This window comes from Manis pentadactyla, chromosome 5, assembly GCF_030020395.1.
Source record: "Manis pentadactyla isolate mManPen7 chromosome 5, mManPen7.hap1, whole genome shotgun sequence".
In the NCBI taxonomy this organism is placed as follows: Eukaryota; Metazoa; Chordata; class Mammalia; order Pholidota; family Manidae; genus Manis; species Manis pentadactyla.
In genome coordinates this window covers 150,124,061-150,146,640 of record NC_080023.1, presented here as the reverse complement: position 1 = coordinate 150,146,640, position 22,580 = coordinate 150,124,061, and the positions used below count along the sequence as shown (strand labels likewise).

The 22,580-nt window shown below is 44.6% G+C and overlaps 1 protein-coding gene across 9 annotated transcripts in view; it reads left to right on the top strand.

Annotated features, from left to right (window-relative positions):
* The window catches only part of PTPRA (protein tyrosine phosphatase receptor type A), a 237,877-nt gene that overhangs the window by 202,043 nt on the left and 13,254 nt on the right, over window positions 1-22,580 (top strand). For 8 of the 9 annotated variants that reach the window (XM_036924666.2, XM_057502815.1, XM_036924667.2 and 5 more), the window contains 9 exons: window positions 1,911-1,947; window positions 11,942-12,039; window positions 13,206-13,325; window positions 14,072-14,238; window positions 14,734-14,869; window positions 15,569-15,718; window positions 16,892-16,985; window positions 17,262-17,338; window positions 17,794-17,928. In XM_036924666.2, coding sequence (XP_036780561.1) covers window positions 1,911-1,947; window positions 11,942-12,039; window positions 13,206-13,325; window positions 14,072-14,238; window positions 14,734-14,869; window positions 15,569-15,718; window positions 16,892-16,985; window positions 17,262-17,338; window positions 17,794-17,928 — 1,014 coding nt within the window. Of the gene's footprint in view, window positions 1-1,910; window positions 1,948-11,941; window positions 12,040-13,205; window positions 13,326-14,071; window positions 14,239-14,733; window positions 14,870-15,568; window positions 15,719-16,891; window positions 16,986-17,261; window positions 17,339-17,793; window positions 17,929-18,881; window positions 20,202-22,580 lie in introns of those variants that run through there. The other variant, XM_057502814.1, reaches the window with a different exon arrangement.

Sequence of the window (22,580 nt, the reverse complement as noted above, 5' to 3'; positions counted from 1 at the left end):
AATTTTCACGCATTTAAAGTTTTCAATATTCACAGATATAGCCAACCATTACCAGTCATTTTGAGAACATTTCATCACCTCAAAAAAAAAGAAACCCTATACCCTCTAGCTGTTGCCTCTTTTAGAACATTTTGCTCACCCCAGTAAGAACCTTCTTGTCCACAGGCAGTTAATCCCCATTCCCACCCCTCACAACCATTTACCAAGCCTTTTTTGCACAGAGAACTAGGATCACACATGAATTATAAAGAGAGGTGGTACCAGGCACCATGAAGTGGTGACAACAGGCAGAGGGACATGGGACCTGGTCTGGAGAGCACAAAGGTCTGAGAGCAAACCTGGCTGTAGGAGGAGAGGAAGCAGGCAATGCACAGTTGGCACATGGGCGTCCATCCTGGAGTCTTACTCACCCTTAGATGTCTAAGAGTATACAGGGTTGTTAGAAGTAGTTTTTTTTAACTGGTAGGAATATAGCTACCACTTATAGGCAGCTGGGATTTAGCTTTCAAAATCCAAAGATGTCTCAGAAACTAGAAAGCCACATTTCATCTTTCCCTTGAATATAACACAAGGAAGATGAGTAGTTTTGCCTTGTTAACCATCTTGCTGGTTAAGCAATGCTGCTGTACCATTATGTAGGCCTTAATGGAGGACATAGGCACCCTCCTGGGAAAGATGGGGCAGGAAGCACTGGGGGCTGGGCCCTCCAACAGTGTTTTTAAGCTATTCATGGCTCATTGCTCTGGTGAGAATTTAGCAGTGACTTCAAGTGGAGCAGGGATATAGTATGGCTTAACATATTCTAAGCGCTTTTCGGTTTTAATTATAAGTTTGGTACATAGGCAAAATGCAGCATCCTGAATTAAGGCTTTCTAAGTTTCTGTCTTCTAATGACTAAAAACATTTGCAGAAACTTAAATTCCTCTTCCCAGTAAGAATTTTAATAGGCTTCTTGTTGCTAACTCTAAACATGTCCATCTCTAGGCTTAAAGCTTTCTCTTTTCTGTGGTAGGAAGTAACTGCCCTGCCCTTGTTTGAACTGGAATAGAACATGGCTTCACAGACTCAGGCCCCCTCCTTTATTCTGCCACTGCCTTGCAGACATGTATTTCACACTGTCACCTTGGTGTGGCATGGAGTCTCATCCATGAAGCTGCCTCTTCCCTCACTACCCATCTTATTCCTGTCTGAGATTGGCAGAGGGTGACTTAGGGTCCTTAAATGATTTTTTGCTTACCTAGGATTTCTCAAGTGAATACTGCATTTAAACAGTGAGGTGAAAAGATATATAACTAAAACAATAAAAACTGAAAAAGAAAGTTTCTGCCAGTTGTCATTTTTCAGAGGCTCCTTATCTAGTAAGTGGCATATGCAGGCTCCTTTGCTTCTTGTCTTCCATTTCCATAATGGGAGAACCCTGTTGTGAAACACTGGGAACTGTTTCACCATTCCTACAGGCTTTCCCAGAAAGTTTTTGTACCTGAGTAGTTTCATCAAGAAAATAATCCCTTTCCTTCCCAAGGTGGGTCCGGCTTCATTCCTGGGACTACCACATGTGCATCTGCGTTGGAGGGTTCTTAACTGTTCACACTAAGACCCAAATTGTCAGCCACTGAGAAAGCGTCAGAAACAGGATCTAGCCTAGGAGTTGATATTTGATATTCTTATTACACTGTTCACTAATAATTCACTTTGAGAAGACTACCTAGACCATGCAATCTTTGTAATCTTTGATACCTGTTACTCAAAGCTAATCCCTTGGAAATTTCTAAAATGGAAATCCTTGTTAATTGCCTAGACCTTTTCACTAGGGAAGCTTTGTTGATTGGTTGGAAGTCTGGAGAATTCATTCCTATCCATTTTTGGTTTTCATTTTCTTCTCCCCTACTCCTCTCCCACCCCACCCCCAGGGCTACCAAGAAAAGAACAAATTCATTGCTGCACAAGGTAAAGTAATGATAATTTTTTATTCCTGGGCTTAGCCATGAGCTCATAGTGGGTGTGGATTTTTTTCTTCCAAATGCTAAATAGATTAATCAGAATGCAGTAGCTTTTCTGTAATTAACTACCACCTGAAAGAAATATAATCTGCCTTACAGGTTTATAACTAAGGGCCCTCATCTTGATGACTCGTATCCAGGGGTCCTTTAAAATAAATCTTTTTGTATACGTGCATAAAAAGGACTGGCGAGAACTACCCCACACACCAAACACAGTGTTATGAGGCCCTCTGTCTTGGGGCTCTTTGGGAACTTCAGGTTCAAGCCAGGCTGCTCAGAGTTCAAATTTGGACTCAGTCTGCAGAGAGGATTGTCTACCTCACAGGTTCCAGGCTAGCTCATCTCCTTCACCCACTCTTGGGCCTGAGGTGTACACTATTATTCACAGATAGGTGGTCTAGTAACCCTCAGAGCAGGGACTCAGTGCCATGGTCCTATACATGCATTGCACACATTTCCATCGCCCGAATCTCTAACAGGTGTCTTCCCCTTTGGGATCCTAGCAAAAATATCTTGATGTTTGCAACACTAAACAGTAATTGGGCTTTAGTAATATCATTTATTTAACCATTCAACAGATATTTATTGACCATCCATTATGTGACAGGTCCAGCCTAGGTGATGGGGTATATATAAGCTAATAAAACAGGATGTGGTCCATGCCTTTTTGGAGCTTTTAGTTAGCAGAGGACAATTCACAGCAAAATAAAAGAAATTTTGTTATATGGCTATACTGCTCAGTATGGTAGCTACTAACCACAAGAGGCTTTTTAAAATTAAATAAAATTTAAAATGTTTTCCCTCTATTGTACTAGTCACATTTTAAGGTCCAGTTGCTACTTGTGGCTGGAGTCTGTCACATTAGTGCAGATACGAAACATTTCTGTCGGGAAAAGCCTTAGCTCCTCCTTGCCCTTGCAGTCTCCCACCAGGGCCTGGCCATTGCCTGAACAGTTCCTGTTTTTCCTCCCTCTGTAGCCATCTGTCAATTCAGGTCTACCCTCCGAGGCCCAACTCAGCTACCATCTGCTCAGTGATCTGGCACCAACAATCGTGCACAAGCTCTTCCTTCCTTTATTTACCATAGGGCCTTGTTGATGCTAAAATGTTTGTTGAAGTAAGGTCACCTGTGATTTCTTGATGGTCCTTCTAGCAGACTCCCATCCTCTTGAACCTCTCTACTTTGCTTCACACTCCTTGCAGCTCTACTCTGTTAATTACTGACATTCCCTTCTCTTGATTTTCTCACTTTCCTAAATATTCTTTCTCCTCAAGGAAGTAGTCTTCTTTCTGCTCCTTAAATACAGTTTCTCCCCAAATTTGTGCATGACTACTTCCTTGCAACTCCATTCTTGTCTTTCATGACACCACTTCTCTCAGTTCTCCTGCCTCTCCATCTGTTCTTCCTTACTCTCCTTCTAAGAGAAAGACAGACTTTGTTCTGTTGAACTGGAATAATGCTCAGGATCCCCAGCATGCTCTGTTTGACCCCTTCTTTTCCCTCGAGACCTCATCTAATACTCATCATCTGTGACTGACTGCTGTCTCTTCTGAGCTCCTAAGCCATATTTTCATACTAAGCTTGTACCCCTCCACCTGGATACCCCCACAGAATCCATTTTTTTCCTTCCTTGTGTTCTTTAAGGTTTTTCCTTATTAGCTGAGTTGAACATCTAGCAGGTTTTTTTGTTTTGTTTTGTTTTTTTAAGTGATCTTTTTTTTAAGTTAAGATATCATTGATATACACTCTTATGAAGGTTTTACATGAAAAACAATGTGGTTACTACAATCACCATATCAAGTTCCCCCATACCTCATTGAAGTCACTGTCCATCAGTGTAGTAAGATGCCACAGAGTCACTACTTGTCTTCTCTGTGCTATACTGTCTTCCCCATGACCCCCCCACACCATCTGTACCAATCATAATACCCCTCAATCCCCTTCTCCCTCCCTCCCCACCCACACTCCCCCACCCTTCCACTTTGGTAACCACTAGTCCCTTCTCAGAGTGCCCTACAGACTCTTTACATTCAACATCAGAAACTAAAACAGGACTCTTCCTCAGCCCCAAAACTGCTTTTCCTGCTATATTTTTTGGTTATCAGCGTGACTGGAATGTAATCTACCTAATCAACCAAGCCAGATTTGGGATCATCCAGATCTCCTACTTCTCCTTAGTTCTAAATATAATGAGCCCGCCTTTTTCTTTCCCCTAAATCTGTCTTCTCTGACCACTGTCTTTCTCCCATCTTTCTTCTAGTTCTGCTACAGTAGCCCACTGATTGATCCCTGTAGGCCCCAGCCATGCTCTTTGCATTCCCACACCAGAATGGCCTTCCTCAATGCATAATTTTTGTCAGGGCTCACGAAAATCCTATAATGATTGTCCATAGGCCTTCCTTAGCCTGGCCTCCACCCCTTTGGATTCTGGTATCTTACCTGTCTTTCCAGCTCCATCTTCTGTGTATCCTACACAGTGAACTCACTGAACTCCTTGCAGTTCCTGGACATCTCATGCCCTTTCTTGATGCTAGCCCCGTGCATTTCTTAACTCTTGTCCAGCTGGTCTACCCTTAATATATGGCTCAGATGTCACCTCCAGAGGATGTTTCCTCACCTCGTCAGGCAGTGAACAGTTCCCCCTCTGTACATCTCCCTAGCATGTGCCCACTTTTATCCTTTTTTTTTCTCTCATTCATTTTTTTTAAATTGAAGTATCATTGATATACAATCTTATGTTGGTTTCAGTTATACAACACAGTGGCTCAACAGTTACCCTATCCTTTTCTTTCTATTTTTTTTTATATTTTGGTATCATTAATCTACAGTTACATGAAGAACATTATGTTTACTAGACTCCCCCCTTCACCAAGACCCCCCCTAAAGCCCCATTACAGTCACTGTCTGTCAGCATAGTAAGATGCTATAGAATCACTACTTGTCTTCTCTGTGTTGCACAGCCCTCCCGTTCCTCCCCTCACATTATACAGGCTAATCATAATGCCCCCTTTCTTCCCCTCCCCACCTTATCCCTCCCTTCCCACTCCTCCTCCCCAGTCCCTTTCCCTTTGGTAACTGTTAGTCCATTCTTGGGTTCTGTGAGTCTGCTGCTGTTTTGCTCCTTCAGTTTTTTCTTTGTTGTTGTACTCCACAGATGAGTGAAATCATTTGATACTTGTCTTTCTCCGCCTGGCTTATTTCACTGAGCATAATACCCTCTAGCTCCATCCATGTTGTTGCAAATGGTAGGATTTGTTTTCTTCTTATGGCTGAATAGTATTCCATTGTGTATATGTACCACATCTTCTTTATCCATTCATCTACTGATGGACACTTAGGTTGTTTCCATTTCTTGGCTATTGTGAATAGTGCTGCGATAAACATAGGAGTGCATATGTCTTTTTCAAACTGGGCTGCTGCATTCTTAGGGTAAATTCCTAGGAGTGGAATTCCTGGGTCAAATGGTATTTCTATTTTGTGCATTTTGAGGAACCTCCATACTGCTTTTCACAATGGTTGAACTAATTTACATTCCCACCAGCAGTGCAGGAGGGTTCCCCTTTCTCCACAACCTCGCCAACATTTGTTGTTGTTTGTCTGTTGGATGTTGGCCATCCTTACTGGTGTGAGGTGATATCTCATTGTGGTTTTAATTTGCATTTCTCTGATGACAAGTGATGTGGAGCATCTTTTCATGTGTCTGTTGGCCATCTGAATTTCTTCTTTGGAGAACTGTCTGTTCAGTTCCTCTGCCCATTTTTTAATTGGATTATTTGCCTTTTGTTTGTTGAAGTGCATGAGCTCTTTATATATTTTGGATGTCAACCCTTTATTGGATCTGTCATTTACAAATATATTCTCCCATACTGTAGGATGCCTTTTTGTTCTGTTGGTGGTGTCCTTTGCTGTACACAAGCTTTTCAGTTTGATGTAGTCCCACTTGTTCATTTTTGCTTTTGTTTCCCTTGCCCAGGGAGATATGTTCATGAAGAAGTCGCTCATGTTATGTCCAAGAGATTTTTGCCTATGTTTTTTTCTAAGAGTTTTATGGTTTCATGACTTAATTCAGGTCTTTGATCCATTTCAAATTTACTTTTGTGTATGGTGTTAGACAGTGATCCAGTTTCATTCTCTTACATGTAGCTGTCCAGTTTTGCCAACACCATCTGTTGAAGAGACTGTCATTTCCCCATTGTATGTCCATGGCTCCTTCATCATATATTAATTGACCATATATGTTTGGGTTAATGTCTGGAGTCTCTTTTCTACTGGTCTGTGAGTCTGTTCTTGTGCCAGTACCAAATTGTCTTGATTACTGTGGCTTTGTAGTAGAGCTTGAAGTTGGGGAGCGAGATCCCCCCTGGTTTATTCTCCCTTCTCAGGATTGCTTTGGCTATTTGGGGTCTTTTGTGGTTCCATATGAATTTTAGAACTATTTGTTCCAGTTCATTGAAGAATGCTGTTGGTATTTTGATAGCTATTGCACTGAATCTGTAGATTGCTTTAGGCAGGATGGCCATTTTGACAATATTAATTCTTCCTAGCCAAGAACATGGAATGAGTTTCCATTTGTTAGTGTCCTCATTAATTTCTCTTAAGAGTGTCTTGTAGTTTTCAGGGTATAGGTCTTTCACTTCCTTGGGTAGGTTTATTCCTAAGTATTTTCTTTTTGATGCAATTGTGAATGGAATTGTTTTCCTGATTTCTCTTTCTACTAGTTCATTGTTAGTGTATAGGAAAGCCACAGATTTCTGTGTATTAATTTTGTATCCTGCAACTTTGCTGAATTCTGATATTAGTTCTAGTAGTTTTGGAGTGGAGTCTTTAGGGTTTTTTATGTACAATATCATGTCATCTGCAAATAGTGACCGTTTGACTTCTTCTTTACCAATCTGGATTCCTTGTATTTCTTTGTTTTGTCTGATTACTGTGGCCAGGACCTCCAGTACTATATTGAATAACAGTGGGGAGAGTGGGCATCCCTGTCTTGTTCCCAGTCTTAAAGGAAAAGCTTTCAGCTTCTTGCTGTTAAGTATGATGTTGGCTGTGGGTTTGTCATATATGGCCTTTATTATGTTGAGGTACTTGCTCTCTATACCCATTTTGTTGAGAGTTTTTACCATGAATGGATGTTGAATTTTGTCAAATGCTTTTTCAGCATCTATGGAGATGGTCTTGTGGTTTTTGTCCTTCTTTTTGTTGATGTGGTCGATGATGTTGATAGATTTTCAAATGGTGTACCATCCTTGCATCCCTGAGATAAATCCCACTTGATCATGGTGCATGATCTTCTTGATGTATTTTTGAATTCAGTTTACTAATATTTTGTTGAGTATTTTTGCACCTATGTTCATCAGGGATATTGGTCTATAATTTTCTTTTTTTGTGGTGTCTTTGCCTGGTTTTGGTATTAGAGTGATGCTGGCTTCATAGAATGAGTTTAGAAGTATTCCCTCCTCTTTTATTTTTTGGAAAACTTTAAGGAGAATGGGTATTATGTCTTCTCTATATTTCTGATAAAATTCAGCGGTGAATCCATCTAGTCCAGGGGTTTTGTTCTTATGTAGGTTTTTGATTACCGATTCAATTTCTTTGCTGGTAATTGGTTTGTTTAGATTTTCTGTTTCTTCCTTTGTCAGTCTTGGAAGGTTGTATTTTTCTAGGAAGTTGTCCATTTCTTCTAGGTTTTACAGCTTGTTAGCATATAGATTTTCATAATATTCTTTAATAATTCTTTGTATTTCAGTGGGGTCTGTCGTGAATTTTCCTTTCTCATGACTGATTCTGTTGATGTGTGTAGGTTGTCTTTTTCTCTTAATAAGTCTGGCTAGAGGCGTATCTATTTTGTTTATTTTCTCAAAGAACCAGCTCTTGATTTCATTGATTTTTTCAATTGTTTTATTCTTCTCAATTTTATTTATTTCTTCTCTGATCTTTATTATGTCTGTCCTTCTGCTGACTTTGAGCCTCATTTGTTCTTCTTTTTCCAGTTTCAGTAATTGTGACTTCAGACTATTCATTTGGGATTGTTCTTCCTTCTTTAAATATGCCTGGATTGCTATATACTTCCCTCTAAGAACTGCCTTCGCTGCATCCCACAGAAGTTGGGGCTTTGTGCTGTTGTCATTTGTCTCCATATATTGCTTGATCTCTATTTTAATTTGGTCATTGATCCATTGATTATTTAGGAGCATGTTATTAAGCCTCCATGTATTTGTGAGCCTTTTTGTTTTCTTTGTACAATTTATTTCTAGTTTTATGCCTTTCTGGTCTGAGAAGTTGGTTGGTAGAATTTCAGTCTTTTTGAATTTACTGAGGCTCTTTTTGTGGCCTATTATGTGGTCTGTTCTGGAGAATGTTCCTTATGCACTTGAGAAGAATGTGTATCCTGGTGTAGAGTTCTGTAGATGTCTGTTAAGTCCATCTGTTCTAGTGTGTTGTTCAGTGCCTCTGTGTCCTTACTTATTTTCTGTCTGGTGGATCTGTCCTTTGGAGTGAGTGGTGTGTTGAAGTCTCCTAAAATGAATGCATTGCATTCTGTTTCCCCCTTTAATTCTGTTAGTATTTGTTTCACATATGTTGGTGCTCCTGTATTGGGTGCATATATATTTATAACAGTTATATCCTCTTGTTGGTCTGACCCCTTTATCATTATGTAATGTCCTTCTTTATCTCTTGTTACTTTCTTTGTTTTGAAGTCTATTTTGTCTAATACCAGTACTGCAACACCTGCTTTTTTTAATCTATTGTTTGCATGAAATATCTTTTTCCATCCCTTGACTTTTAGTCTGTGTATGTCTTTGGATTTGAGGTGAGTCTCTTGTAAGCAGCATATAGATGGGTCTTGCTTTTTTATCCATTCAGTGACTCTATGTCTTTAGATTGCTGCATTCAGTCCATTTACAGTTAGGGTAATAATTGAAAGATATGTACTTATTGCCATTGCAGGCTTTAGATTCGTGGTTACTAAAGGTTCAAGGGTAGCTTCTTTACTATCTAATGGTCTAACTTAACTCTCTTATTAAGCTATTATAAACACAGTCTGATGATTTTTTACTTCTCGCTGTTCTTATTCCTCCTCCTCCATTCTTTATGTTAGGTGTTTTATTCTGTACTCTTTTGTGTTTCCCTCGACTGCTTTTGTGAATAGTTGATTTTATGTTTTGCCTTTAGTTAGTATTTGGTTGGTCTGCTTTCTTTGTTGTGATTTTATTTTCTCCCTTGACATCTATTTAGTCTTAGGAGTGCTTCCATCTAGAGCAGTCCCTCTAAAATATCCTGTAGAGGTGGTTTGTGGGAGGCAAATTCCCTCAATTTTTGCTTGTCTAGGAATTGTTTAATCCCTCCTTAATATTTGAATGATAATCGTGCTGGATACAGTATTGTTTGTTCAAGGCCCTTCTGTTTCATTGTATTACATATATCATGCCATTCTCTTCTGGCCTGTAAGGTTTCTGTTGAGAAGTCTGATGATAGCCTGATGGGTTTTCCTTTGTAGGTGACCTTTTTTCTCTCCCTGGCTGCGTAATACTCTGTCCTTGTCCTTGATCTTTGCCATTTTAATTATTATGTGTCTTGATGTTGTCCTTCTTGGGCCCCTTCTATTTGGGAGTTCTGTGGGCTTTAGTTAGTATTTGGTTGGTCTGCTTTCTTTGTTGTGATTTCTCTGAGAGACCATTTCCTCCCCAAGTTTGGGGAAGTTTTCAGCAATTATTTCTTCAAATACACTTTCTATCCCTTTTTCTCTGTCTTTTTCTTCTGGTACCCCTATAATGCACATATTGTTCTGTTTGGATTGGCCACACAGTTCTCTTAATATTCTTTCATTCCTGGAGATCCTTTTATCTCTCTCTGTGTCAGCTTCTTTGTGTTCCTGTTCTCTGATTTCTATTCCATTAACGGCCTCTTGCACCTCATCCAGTCTGCTCTTAAGTCCTTCCAGAGGTTTTTATTTCTGTATTCTCCCTCCCAACTTGATCCTTTAGCTCTTGCATATTTCTCTGCAGGTCCATCAGCATGGTTATGACCTTTATTTTGAATTCTTTTTCAGGAAGATTGGTTAAATCTGTCTCCCCAGGCCCTCTCTTGGGCGTTGTCTGGGTAATTCTGGACTGGACCAAATTCTTCTGCCTTTTCATCACAATAGAGGTAGCTGTAGGCAGGTAGCGTGTGTATCAGCTGGGAGAACAAAGTCCTTTCCTCCTTGTTGGTTGTCTTGCCCTGCTCCTCTGCCTGTGTCAGTTACCCACACACCTAGAACAGCCTCCAGATTAATCCCCTAAGCTGCCATGGGTGGGATCGCCAGAGCCCTTCGGGGAGTGGCAGGCGCGCCAGGTGTGCTTTCCTGCGAGAATGGCGCCCCTTCATACCTTGCCCTGGTTTCCTCTGCCTGTGCCAGGCAGCTGCACGCCAGCAGCAGCCCCTGTGTGTGGCCTGGGAAGCTGCGCGCTGGGAGGAGATTCTGGGCAGTTGTTGTGGGTGTGGCCACTCTCTGGCTGCTCCACCTATGCGGGCGCGCGTGGCCACTCTGGCCATTCTGCCTATGCAGGCGTATGCAGCCACTCTCTGGCTGCTCTGCTGCTGTGTTGGGGCTGTGCCAGCCGGGGGAACAACTGGCAGGCTGCCTGTCGCAGTGAGGGGCTTCAGGGGTGCGTTGCCACCCAGGGGGCTGGGCCACCCGAATTTCCTCAGAATTCCCAGCCTGCTGGGTTGAGTGTGCCGGGATGCTTCCATCCAGCTCTGAGGCCCCTGTCCCTTTAAGACTTTCAGAAAGCACTCACTTTTCTTTTTATCCCAGGGGAGCTGACTTCGGGGACCCATTCGCAGATTTTACTTTTCTGTTTCTCTAATATCCAGCACACCATGCAATGTGTGTCTGTGCCTCTGGTGCAGATTACTAGAGCTGGTTATTCAGCAGTCCTGGGCTTCCACTCCCTCCCTGCTCTGACTCCTTTCCTCCTGCTAGGGAGCTGGGGTGGGGGGAGCGCTCAGGTCTCGCCAGGCCGCGGCTTGTATCTTACCCCCTTCGTGAGGTGCTGAGTTCTCAGAGATGTAGATGTAGCCTGACTGTTGTACTGTATCCACTGGTCTCTTTTAGGAATAGTTGTATTTGTTGTATTTTCAAGTATATATATGGTTTTGGGAGGAGATTTCTGCTGCCATACTCACACTGCCATCTTGGCTCCTGCCACTTAAGTTTTTTATATACCTGGTACTGATTTTTTCTCCCAACTCTTAGTTAGAAGAAGTATATATTTCCTCTTGGTGCCTTCAGATACATCAGGTTTAATTTTTTAACATTTAGTTTTATATCTTGGGATCTTCTGTCTTCAATTCCATTCTTGATTGGTTGCCCTCCAGCCTCTGGCAGAATTATTATCCTGAGACTTCCATTCACCAACACCTGGGGAATTCCACTGGCCTTTCTCCTATGTTAGGCCCTGTTTCTTTCTCTCTCTTTGTTTGCTTCTTCATTTTCGTTTAGAAATCTTCTGGGTTTTCTGGAAAACACTGGGTAAATTTCAAAGTCCATCCTGAGCAAGTCACTCAGCCTCTCTCTGACCGATGACACCCCTCTCAGAGTATGGTAGGCAGGAGTAAATGGGATATAAAGCACTTAGCGTACAGTCTGGCTATAACATAGGTATTCAGTAAGCAGTTATGATTTCTAATCCTTAACTGTAATATTCTTGGGAGACATTGTATCCTGTTTATATTTTGACAGCCTCCTACCCCTACTTCACTTCCTAGTGAAGTGCCTGGAACATGAAAATACATGGGAAATGTTCAGTTAGTAGGTGGGTAGATGGATGGGTGGATTGGATAATTAGCTAGTGACAGTGGGCACAGACTTCCAAAATTCAGGAATGGATGTTCCCAGTTTCCCAGCAGATTTCTTCCCTTGGTATGTGTTCTCCTCATCTTTGCTATTGGCCTTTAGGACCAAAAGAAGAAACAGTGAATGATTTCTGGAGGATGATCTGGGAACAAAACACAGCCACCATCGTCATGGTGACCAACCTGAAGGAGAGAAAGGAGGTGAGTGGAGAAATTAAATAGGAGCGTCCCTAGTGCAGGCATGAGGCAGCAGAGAGACTGCTCTGCTGGAGCTCTGTGCTGGAGTCTGGGCTGTCCTCCTTTTGTGGCTCCTGTGCCATTCATTCATTCAGACAGAATCCAGACTGATGTGCCCACCAGACTTTCCTGTGTCCTGGAAACCTCCAGTGAGCCCCAGGGATGAACCTAAGACACATTCCTTATATCTGGTAGTCAAAAAACTCCCTCTGGTTCCAAAACAACCTGGAAGAAAGATTTGGGCCATTAGTCAAAGAAAGGTCACAGAGGGGCTTTTCTCCCCTGGCTTCTCTAGTCCCCCATTTCCCTCATTTCCTGTCCTTCCTCCTGAGTCAGAAGAGGGAACTGTATGAACTGAGACCTTGTGGGGTACAAGGGAATCTGAGGCCCTGGCCTGATCCTGCAGGCAGTCTTCTGATGTCCTTTCTTTTTGTCGCTGCCAGGTCCATGCTAGGCCACCCCCAGCACTGGGCCACAGGCAGCTCCAGTCCTGAGTCAGGCTCATGCCACAGAGAGGAATCCCCAGTTCATGGCAGTCTGTCTGCAGGATGGCCGTAGAGTCACCTTGATCCCCACATGGGTGTTGGGTGTATTAATCAGCAGCTTCACAGTGCTCAGGAGGGATAGCATAGGGCTTTAGAGGTTCCTTTCCTCCAACTGGACCTCTGGCTTTTAGAAGCTGTCCAAGGCCCAGGCACCAGAGAAGGCTGTGGGCCTCGCATGGCAGGCTTACATCTGCATCAGTCTACCCTGGTGATCCACTCCAAGCAGGCTGCTGGTTCCAGGGGATCAGGCTTGCCCCTAGAGCATGACCTGAGGTATTATGGAAATGCAGATTTTATAGATAAAATGGCTTCCAATCTGCCCTGACCTGAAGGAATGGGGGTGGGAAAGTGAGAAGTCTAGGGCTAGGGCTATGTATAAATTAAGGGATTGTGCTGAACTTGGAAGCTGAGGAACTTGAAAAAAATGAAACAGTTAAATAAGTCTGCAACTGTCTATAGTGCGAGAAGAGGCCACAGGACTTTCTGGAGACTTCTGTCTGGGCTTTCATGGTCCTTTTCATGCCATTTGCATCTGCTGGTGGTGGGTGGTCTGAGGTCAGGGGATGCATGTCTGTTCCTTTCCAGTGTAAGTGCGCCCAGTACTGGCCAGACCAAGGCTGCTGGACCTATGGGAACATTCGTGTATCTGTAGAAGACGTGACCGTCCTGGTGGACTACACAGTGCGGAAGTTCTGCATCCAGCAGGTACTGTCTTCTTCCTTCTTGCTTGTCTCTCTTTTGGCATCTGCTGACTGTTAAAGGGGGTGGAACAGAATGAGTCATCCCCCACTCTTATTCAGGGTGCTCAAGAACTGCTGAGTGTGTGGTATGTTTGGATTCTGAAATCAGAGATCTGGGCTCCCAGGGAACTTTTTTGTCAAAGCTAAGGGAGGAATATTTTCATGACTGGGAGAAGAGTATTGAGGTGAAATTTGATCATCTTAGGTATGAACCAAGTGCATCAGGATGTGGTATAATCTGGGTACTTGACTTGCCTCTCCTTCCTTACTCCAAAAGCCACTGACATAGACGATGTGGTGGCCGCTGCTCCTGGCCCTCCAAAGCAATCCTCGAGGCTTGAGCAAAGGCTGCCTTCAGCTGAGGAGCAGTCTGGTGCTATGGGAAGGGGCTTACCAAGAGTCAGGGGACCTGCATTTTAGCTCTGACATTGTCATTTACTACTAGTTCTGGGACCTTAACCAAGCCACTTAACTTCTCTGGGTTTCATGTTCTACATTTTGTAGGCTGAGAATAGGAACAACCCTGCCTGCCTTGTGGGGTTCCTGGGAAGAGCCTCTGTCCCTGGTTAAAACCTCCTTGGGTAGACTCTCACTTACCCATTGTCACTGACAACCACAGCTGGCTATCGTCCCTAAGCCTCTTCTTCCCTCCCCTGGTGCTGCGTGCCCCAGGGTATCAGGGCCAACCCACAGGCTCTCCTCACTTCACAGGTGGGCGATGTGACCAACAGAAAGCCACAGCGCCTCATCACTCAGTTCCACTTTACCAGCTGGCCAGACTTTGGAGTGCCTTTCACCCCAATTGGCATGCTCAAGTTCCTCAAGAAGGTGAAGGCCTGTAACCCTCAGTATGCAGGGGCCATCGTGGTCCACTGCAGGTCAGTGTGGCACAACCCCTTGGCTCCCCACTCACACCACATTCTGTTCCATGGCTAGAGCAGGGAAAAGTGCAGGATCCCTGACTAAGAAGCTGGCACAGAGCAGATGAGCTGTTGGGATCCCGGGGCAGCAGTCAGAGAGACTCCTTATGTGTTGGTGCTGGGTAGAGAGCACTTGAAAAAAGAAGGAGGGGCAGTCCTCCAAGACTTGGGGTGAGGAGACTACTGCTATAAAGCCAAGAAGCTAGGCTGGGTGCTGCCTTGTGTACTTGGGGCCTTCAGACCCTTCCACGTGTCATGGCTCCCTGGTACTGATAGCTAGAGGTAAGGAGCGTGGGTACAGCAGAGTTGGCTCCATGAGAGTCCTGGGTCTACCCAGTTCAGAATTAGATTTACTGTCCTGAAGGAAGAGCCCCAGGCTGTGCCACCCCCTGTATGTATGCTCCCATAAGGCCTGCTGGCCATTCCGGTGACACTCCTGCTGTCTGGCTACAGTGCGGGCGTAGGGCGCACAGGCACCTTTGTCGTCATTGATGCCATGCTGGACATGATGCATACGGAGCGGAAGGTGGATGTGTATGGCTTTGTGAGCCGGATCCGGGCACAGCGCTGCCAGATGGTGCAAACAGACGTGAGTGATTTGCGGGTGAGGTGGGGCAGGGGGCATTCCAGGACCACCAAAATATCTGCCCACCTCATGGATTACTCAGCCTTCTTAGGTTAGTGTACATGATCATCATACTGTGTGAAGGGCCCTTATAAATTTTGTATTAAAAGTCACATGGAGCACAGAGGAAGTTGTGCCTGTGAAATTTGGGAGGTCAGGTGTCATTTGCAGTCAGCTCTGAGGATAAGGAGCAGGTCCTGAGGGAAGCAGGCATGTGGGCAGTGCTCACAGAGTTGTGAGCAGCTCAGCCATGTCCAGGAGCAGCAGTGTGATCAGCTCTGTGGTTAGCGCACACGGTTCAGGGGCAGGGTACAGGGAGGGAGGCTGGCAGAGGTTTCATGCATCACGAGAGTTTAACAGCCCCTTCAGACTAATGAATCTGTGCTTTCAGAGTGAGCAGGAGTTGGGCTTCTCCTCCTCTCCACTTCCACTCTAGGAGGGCACCAGAGTAGGACTCTCCCTCCCAAATTAGGCACCCTCAGAGGGACTCATCCATTTCAAGTCCTGCCTTACTAAATTAGGACTGTGGGAGTGAATCATTTTATCCCTGCTAGAATCAAAGGAGAGGTAGACTGGAGTGAAATGGGGGTGGGAGGGAGTGATCTGGTACCACAGAGACCACATTGTATATAACTGCAAACTCAGGCAGCATTCCCATTTCAGATGCAGTACGTCTTCATATACCAAGCCCTTCTGGAGCATTATCTCTATGGAGATACAGAACTAGAAGTAACCTCTCTAGAAACACACTTGCAGAAAATTTACAACAAAATCCCAGGGACCAGCAATAATGGATTAGAGGAGGAGTTTAAGGTGAGTTGGAGCAAAACCACCTCTTTCAGATGGAGAGATCATGTGATCTGGGGCATATGGGATGTTTGACTCTCTGTGAATTTACCAACAAGTAGTAAATCGTCTTTCAAGGCATGTGAGTGGTTAAGGAGGTGGGTCCCTGGCCCTTTACTCATACCCTTGTCATTCTCAACCCATTCTGCTTGTTAGAATCACTGGTGGGAGGGTGGATTAAGACCCCTAGTTCCCCCCTTCTTCCCTGTCCCACCCAGATGTTCATAATGGACAGCAAGAGCAAATTTTTCTGTAAGGACCAGATAGTAAATATTTTAGGCTTTGCAGTCCCTGTGGTCTCTGTTGCAACTTCTTACCACTGTGGTTATAGCACAAAAGCAGCCATAGGTACTATGTAAGCACATGAACATGACTGTGTTTCCATAAAAACTTAATTTATAGGCAGCAGGCCAGATTTGGCCCATGGACCATAGATCACTTACCCCTGCTGCATGCCATTAGATGATGATTCTCAACACACGGCTAAGGAATATGTCACACTCTTATCAATAAAAGTGCTCCCGGAAGCAAGAGATTCTGGGGTTGGGGGTGAAGACCGCACTCCTTAAAGCAGTCCTCCGAAACTGTAATGTGTATATGAATTACCTTGGGATCCTGTTAAGATACAAGTTCTGGTCAGATCTAAGTCAAGGCCTAAGATTCTGCAGTACTTGGAAGATGAAGCTGATGCTGCTACTTTACAATCTACTCTTTCTCTGAGTGCCAAGGATCAAGAAGGAACCTCACAATCAGGGGAAAGGAATATGTACATTTGAATAAATTTTTCTGAAGAATCCAAGACAGCCTCTGTCTTGGAGCTGGGATGCTTCTGGTGGAACAGCAGGGAGAGAGGGAGGGTGGGCACACGTGCTCCAGAATCACAAAGTTCCAGCTCAAGGGAATCCCAGAATAGTCCATAGGAGCATGGAAGGCAGTGTTTCCCAGTCTTTTGGCTTGTTCACTGGGCTTAAAGACAGAAGAAAGTGTTCCTACACAGTGTTCCTCCTAATGGAGGTCAGGGCTCTGGTGAGGAGCAGTATGCAGCCAGACTGCCTGGAGATGCAGGGCTAGTGACAGGCCTAATCTTGTCAAGCTCAGTTACTGGGGTTAGTAACATTTCCCCTCTCCTTCCCAATTCAGAAATTAACATCAATCAAAATCCAGAATGACAAGATGCGGACTGGAAACCTTCCAGCCAACATGAAGAAGAACCGGGTTTTACAGATCATTCCATGTAAGAGCCCTTTCCCCACCCCAAAGGCTTAGTGCCCCCTCCACCCCTTCCTCTTCTCAGGTACTAGTTAATGAGCAGCTTAGAGACAAGAATTATGGCATTGCCTCTTGTTGCTCTCAGTTCTTTAGTGGCTTCTGGAAATAAGATCATGAAGGCCAAAGAGATTGGGCCTGGAACAAGCATGTTACGTCCAGATCTTGGGTGGGTGGAAAGATGGAAAAAGAGGGAGGAGAGGACAGGTGATGTTGGAACCACAAGCTGCTGTCCTTCCTGCAGATGAATTCAACAGAGTGATCATTCCAGTTAAGAGGGGGGAGGAGAACACAGACTACGTGAATGCATCCTTCATTGATGTAAGTAGCAGCTATGTCCCTTGAGTCCAAACACTCCACGGAGATTGAGCTGGGCCTTGTAGTACTGCCCTCGCAGTTCTTGGGAGGATTGCCTGAGTCAGCCATCCTGTGCACTCGGTCTGTCAGGCCCCAGAAAGCAGGAGGTGTGGGGAAAGAGAGGGCATGCACCAGGGTAATAACTAAAGGGGAAAAGTTCACAACACAAACCACAGCCAAAGACTGAAAACTGATCTTTCCCATTCCTGCTCTCTTCATCCCAGCTCGAACTCCTCTTCCCTCACCCTCATAGAAAGAGACCAGCGGGTCAGACAGGGTTTAGTCCTTGACCAGCAGGGAGCTCTGCCAGGGACTGGCTTGCCTCCAAGCAGCCCCATCCCTTCCTAGTGGCCTGACTTCTCCCCTAGCCCCTCCCTGATTAAACCACCTCTCTCCTACCATTGACCTGGCCTGGACAGGGCTACCGGCAGAAGGACTCCTACATCGCCAGCCAGGGCCCTCTTCTGCACACAATTGAGGACTTCTGGCGAATGATCTGGGAGTGGAAATCCTGCTCTATTGTGATGCTAACAGAACTGGAGGAAAGAGGCCAGGTGAGCTCAAAAAGATACTGGACTGTGGGAGATAGACAGCATGAAAAGGGGGGAGGGGAAAGCTAAGAAGGTATGTTTGAACTTTTTCTTTGACTTAAACTGTCCAGAGAGCTATTTCCAGGCAGTATTGCCAGTTGATTGGTATCTGAGCAACCAGTTAGCTTCTCTCAGGTCTGGAGGAGCACTGTGGTCTGAGCACTCATACGGTTCCCAGACGGTTCATACCCTCTTTCTTCTCTCCTTAATACAACGGTCCCCTAGCCTAGCTTTGTGCACATCCTCCTCCCTGCTCCCCAGGCAGGGCAGAGCTAGTGAGCCAGACCAAAGCTGTGATTCTCTAAGAACAGGGTGCTTCCAAGAGAGAAATGAACAAGACAGGAGGACTTGAGGGAAGATGAGTCATCTCTTTGCTGACTACACAAAAGAAAGCAATAGAATTTGAGAAATAACAAAAACAAGAATTTATAAGTTAACATTCAGTAACAAGGAAGTATTTTAAAGTAAAAAGCCCTCAAGTCAATTAAAAAATAAATTTGGGAACTCAGAATATAAAGGGACCTTAGAGGTTCCCTAGGTCAGCTGCCACTCAGTATAGGATGTTTCTTGTTGCTGAGGCAGAATCACACAGCCTCTACAGAACACTATCAGTCCTAGGAATTACTCTTTCTCTGTCCACCTCCCATCTCCACTTCTGTCTCAAGTACTGAGTAGCCTAGTCTCTGTTCAGTCAGTGCCTATTATCTTCAGAACTCTTCCTATTGCATTTGTACAGCACAGTAAATAGGTGCTTCATAATGCCTGGTAAGTAACTTAACAGGGATCAGAATCGAGAGAGCCTGAAGAAGCCAACAAGGGCTGGTGATAAAGGTCCTTCTAAGTCAAAGTGAAGAGTTTGGACTTCATAAAGCAGTTTACGAACCCTTGACAATATCAAATTTGTTTTTTTTTTTAAGTTTCTCTGGCTCAGTGAGGAAGATGAACTAGAAGTGAGTGAGCCAAAAACAGAGAGGAAGCTGTGGCACCCCTGCTGGTGGCCTGGACGCAGCAGGGCTAGTGACAAGTGGTCTTCCTCAAGGGATGGTGAAGAAGTGGCATGGACTGGACGGGGGCAGAATGTACCCACTCAAGACTCACTGAATTTTCAACCAGTTAAAAATGTTTTACACTAATTGTTCCAAGCCGCATCTTTCCCATTTATACTTGTGCATTTTGGTTATTTGAACCTTGATACAGCTTTATATACATTTGCTCGCCCTGATGCTGTTATGTCAAGTTTTTTCAGTTGTACTCATGTAATTCATTAGCTGTTCTTTCCAGATTTGCATCATGTAGCTAATCAAAAGATAAATGTAGGTCCTCATCTGTCATTAATAACAATACTGATGAGGTAAGAGGTTTTGGGTAAGGTTCTGGGCTCTGCACTCAAGGAAGCATACACCTGAGTGACAGCCCAGTTGAGCAATGAGCTCCTGTGTTTTCAGGAGCTAGGTGCATGCTTCCTGGCCCTCTCTAAAAAGCTATGCCACAACATGCAGGCAGATCAGGAACCTACATGAGGTTCCCCCACATTCCACTGTCCAGATCTTCTGCAGTCCAAAGAGCAGGTAGGAAAACTGGGATGGTAAGCACCGCATCCTCAGTCCACTGCCCTGTGATACCTCAGCCTGTCCAGTCAGGTTAGCAGGCTCTTCCATCCTTGAAGACCTAGAGAGCCCACAGCAGAGAAGAAGCTGTGGCAGTACTGCTGGTGGCCTGGGCCCAGGAGTGCTGATGAGCTGTCTGCCCCAAGAGTTGGTGAAGAGGTAGCATGGACTTACAGGGGGAGGGATGCAAGGGGCAGAAGTGGGGAGAAGGGACATGCACACCCAGGTTCTCCATTGGTTAAGTCTGCAGTCAGTTGGCTAAGGCCCATTCTTCTCTGTTTACACTGTGCCATAGGCCTGTCTGCCTCGGGCCAATGTAATGAGCAGTAGCTCTTGCCCTCAGAAACTTGTGAAATGAGTTAGAACAGGATATTAATGATGTTCTTTACAAGGCCTCAATGCCCCTTAGGAGAAAATTCCACTTCTGGTTCCATCTCCCATTAAGTGTAGCTCCCAGAGATATTAACACAATAAGCCTACATGTTACAATGAAGGGTGTTTACATTTATATGTGATACCACCACTTGCCACATCCAATTTTAAATTCCCAGAGAAAATGTTTTGATCCCAAAATATAAATTCTGTATACATTAAAATCCCAAAGCAATTAAAACTTAAAATTATCTTCTCCATGCTCCCTTTTTTCTGCTCCATCTTAACCAGAAGGGTCTACCAAGATGCTTAGTAAGGCCTGGGTTCCCTCAATATTGTAGCTTGGACCATCCATCCAAGTGGGCAGAGCAGCTCCAACAGTGTCCACACAGAGTCAGCCCAACTCAAGGGTGTGCTACACTTTCCAAAGATCAGCATCAGACCCTTGCCTCAGAGCTGTGTCCCCATCACCATTGTCAGCCTCAGACCTTGCAGGAGACTAAGAGCTATCTAGAGGAAGGATAGTAGACAAAGACAGCAGAGGAAAAGACAGAGAAGCTTCTCTGTTCCAGCTTCTCTGGGATATCATTATCTAGAATCCATAACTTGAGAACATAAATCTAAGATTGAAACCCAGGTCCCAAGCATTCTGCTGTTCTTGAACACCTATTTCCCATTTCCCATCCCTCATCCACTGATGATTTACTTTAACACTTGGCTTACTGCCCCCACTTGGCCCCTTTTCCCTTCACATGGAAGGCCTTCATATCCATGTGTCTGATCCATGTACCCTTGGTCTTTCAGCATCTCAGCTGACTCAGCCACCCAGTCCCTTGGGCAGACCATGAGCTTGTCATCCCCCTTACCTGCACTGCTTCTGCAGTCTCAATGGCAGGCATCCCGCATCCCGCCCTGTTTACCCCTCCTCTCCTCCCACCTTACTACCTCCCCCCTTACTCCAAGAATTCTTGCCTTCGTCGAGTCCTTAGAGCCATTGACTCCTCCACTTTCTCAGCCTCAGTATCCCCAGCTACTCCCCTTAATCTCTTCAGAGTCTGTGACTTGTCATTATTTTAATCCTTCCCTTTCTGACACCTGTTAATTATTTCATGTCTCTTACCCTCATGGCACTTTATCTCACAACCTGGCTCATTCTTCTCTAAGAAATCAGACAAGAACACTCTCATCTTCACACCCCAAGCAGCCAACCTGCTCAAATCTGCACCCACTCTCTCACCCTCTCTCCTGTTGCAGTGGGAAGGGGTTCCTACGTCTCTGAGTCCACCTGCCCATGGTGCTCAGGTCTCATCCCTCATGCCTTCTCAACGATGTTGCTGCTATAATTATCTTCTCTCTCTTACCTCCATCAACAGTTGCCCTCTCTACTCTGCTAATGAGCCTAGACGTTGTATTTCCTATCTTAAGGAAACAAAAATTTCTCTCCTAACTCCACATTTCTCTGCACTCCTTCCCAGCACAGTTCCTTTAAAGAGTTGGCTTTCTTCCCTCACGTTCTCTCTTCATCCTGTTCCTTCTAACGCTGGACTCCTCTGGAACTGCTTCAGTCAAGGTCACCAGTGACTGCTTTCTTGTAACTCCAAAGATCAGTTCTCTTTTCTTGTCTGCCTTGTCCGTTTACAGCAGTGTCTGAAAGAGTCAACAACTTCTTCCTCCTCAAAGCACTTTCTTTCCTTGACTTCATGATGTCACCCCCTCACTGGCCTGACAGCTCCTTTCATTTCCTTTGTGACCACCTCCTCCTCTACATGACGTCTGATCATTGACGTGTCCTAGACACAGGCCTTAACCCACTTTTGTTCTCTTTTAATACCCTATCCCTTGAGGATCACCTCTAGTCCTGTGGCTTTAAATACCATCTATATGCCAAAGATTCCCAGATCTGTGTCTCTAGCCCATTTACCCCCCAGCCTTCCCAGTTGTAGACTGAGGTAGCCCAATACCCACTTGATATCTTCACATAGATGTCTGTTAAGGATCTCAAAGTTCATATGGCCCAAATAAAACTTGATTTCCTCCTTCCCACCTTCTTCCCTCCATCTCAAGAAAGTCTATCACCTTCTACCCAGTTGCTGATGTTGGAAGTCTAGGGGTTACCTTCACTACTCCCCTCTCCTCACTCCCCAAATCTAGTCTGTCCATGAGACCTGACATACACTGATGTCTCCACTCTGCCCAGTGCAGCTACTGACACCCTCATGCAAACCACTGTCATCTCTTACCTGCATCACGGAAGTAGTAGCCTGGCAACTGGTCTGCCTGCTTCCATTCCCACCCCTGATAGTCACTTCCTCAAATGGCAGGAAGTGTTCCTTTTGAAAATGAAATTCTGGCTATGTCACACTGTGTCTTAAAATCCTTCTTGGGCTTCCTGAGATCTTGAGGGAGAATCTACCCGTGCATAAAAAATTTTGAAATTTCATGTTGATGTCTTGTCTTAAGATTTGAATAGGGTCCTTTTTCTCACAGTCACTGGCTTATTTCTTTAGTTTCCATTTTCCCTCGTCCCCATCTGCCCTCCAGCTGCTGAGTGGGCATGATTTCTGAGGTCACAGCCTCTATTCCTTGAGAGTAGGTTTCCATATTTGTCACTGCCTTGCATTCCCCACAGGCCTGGTC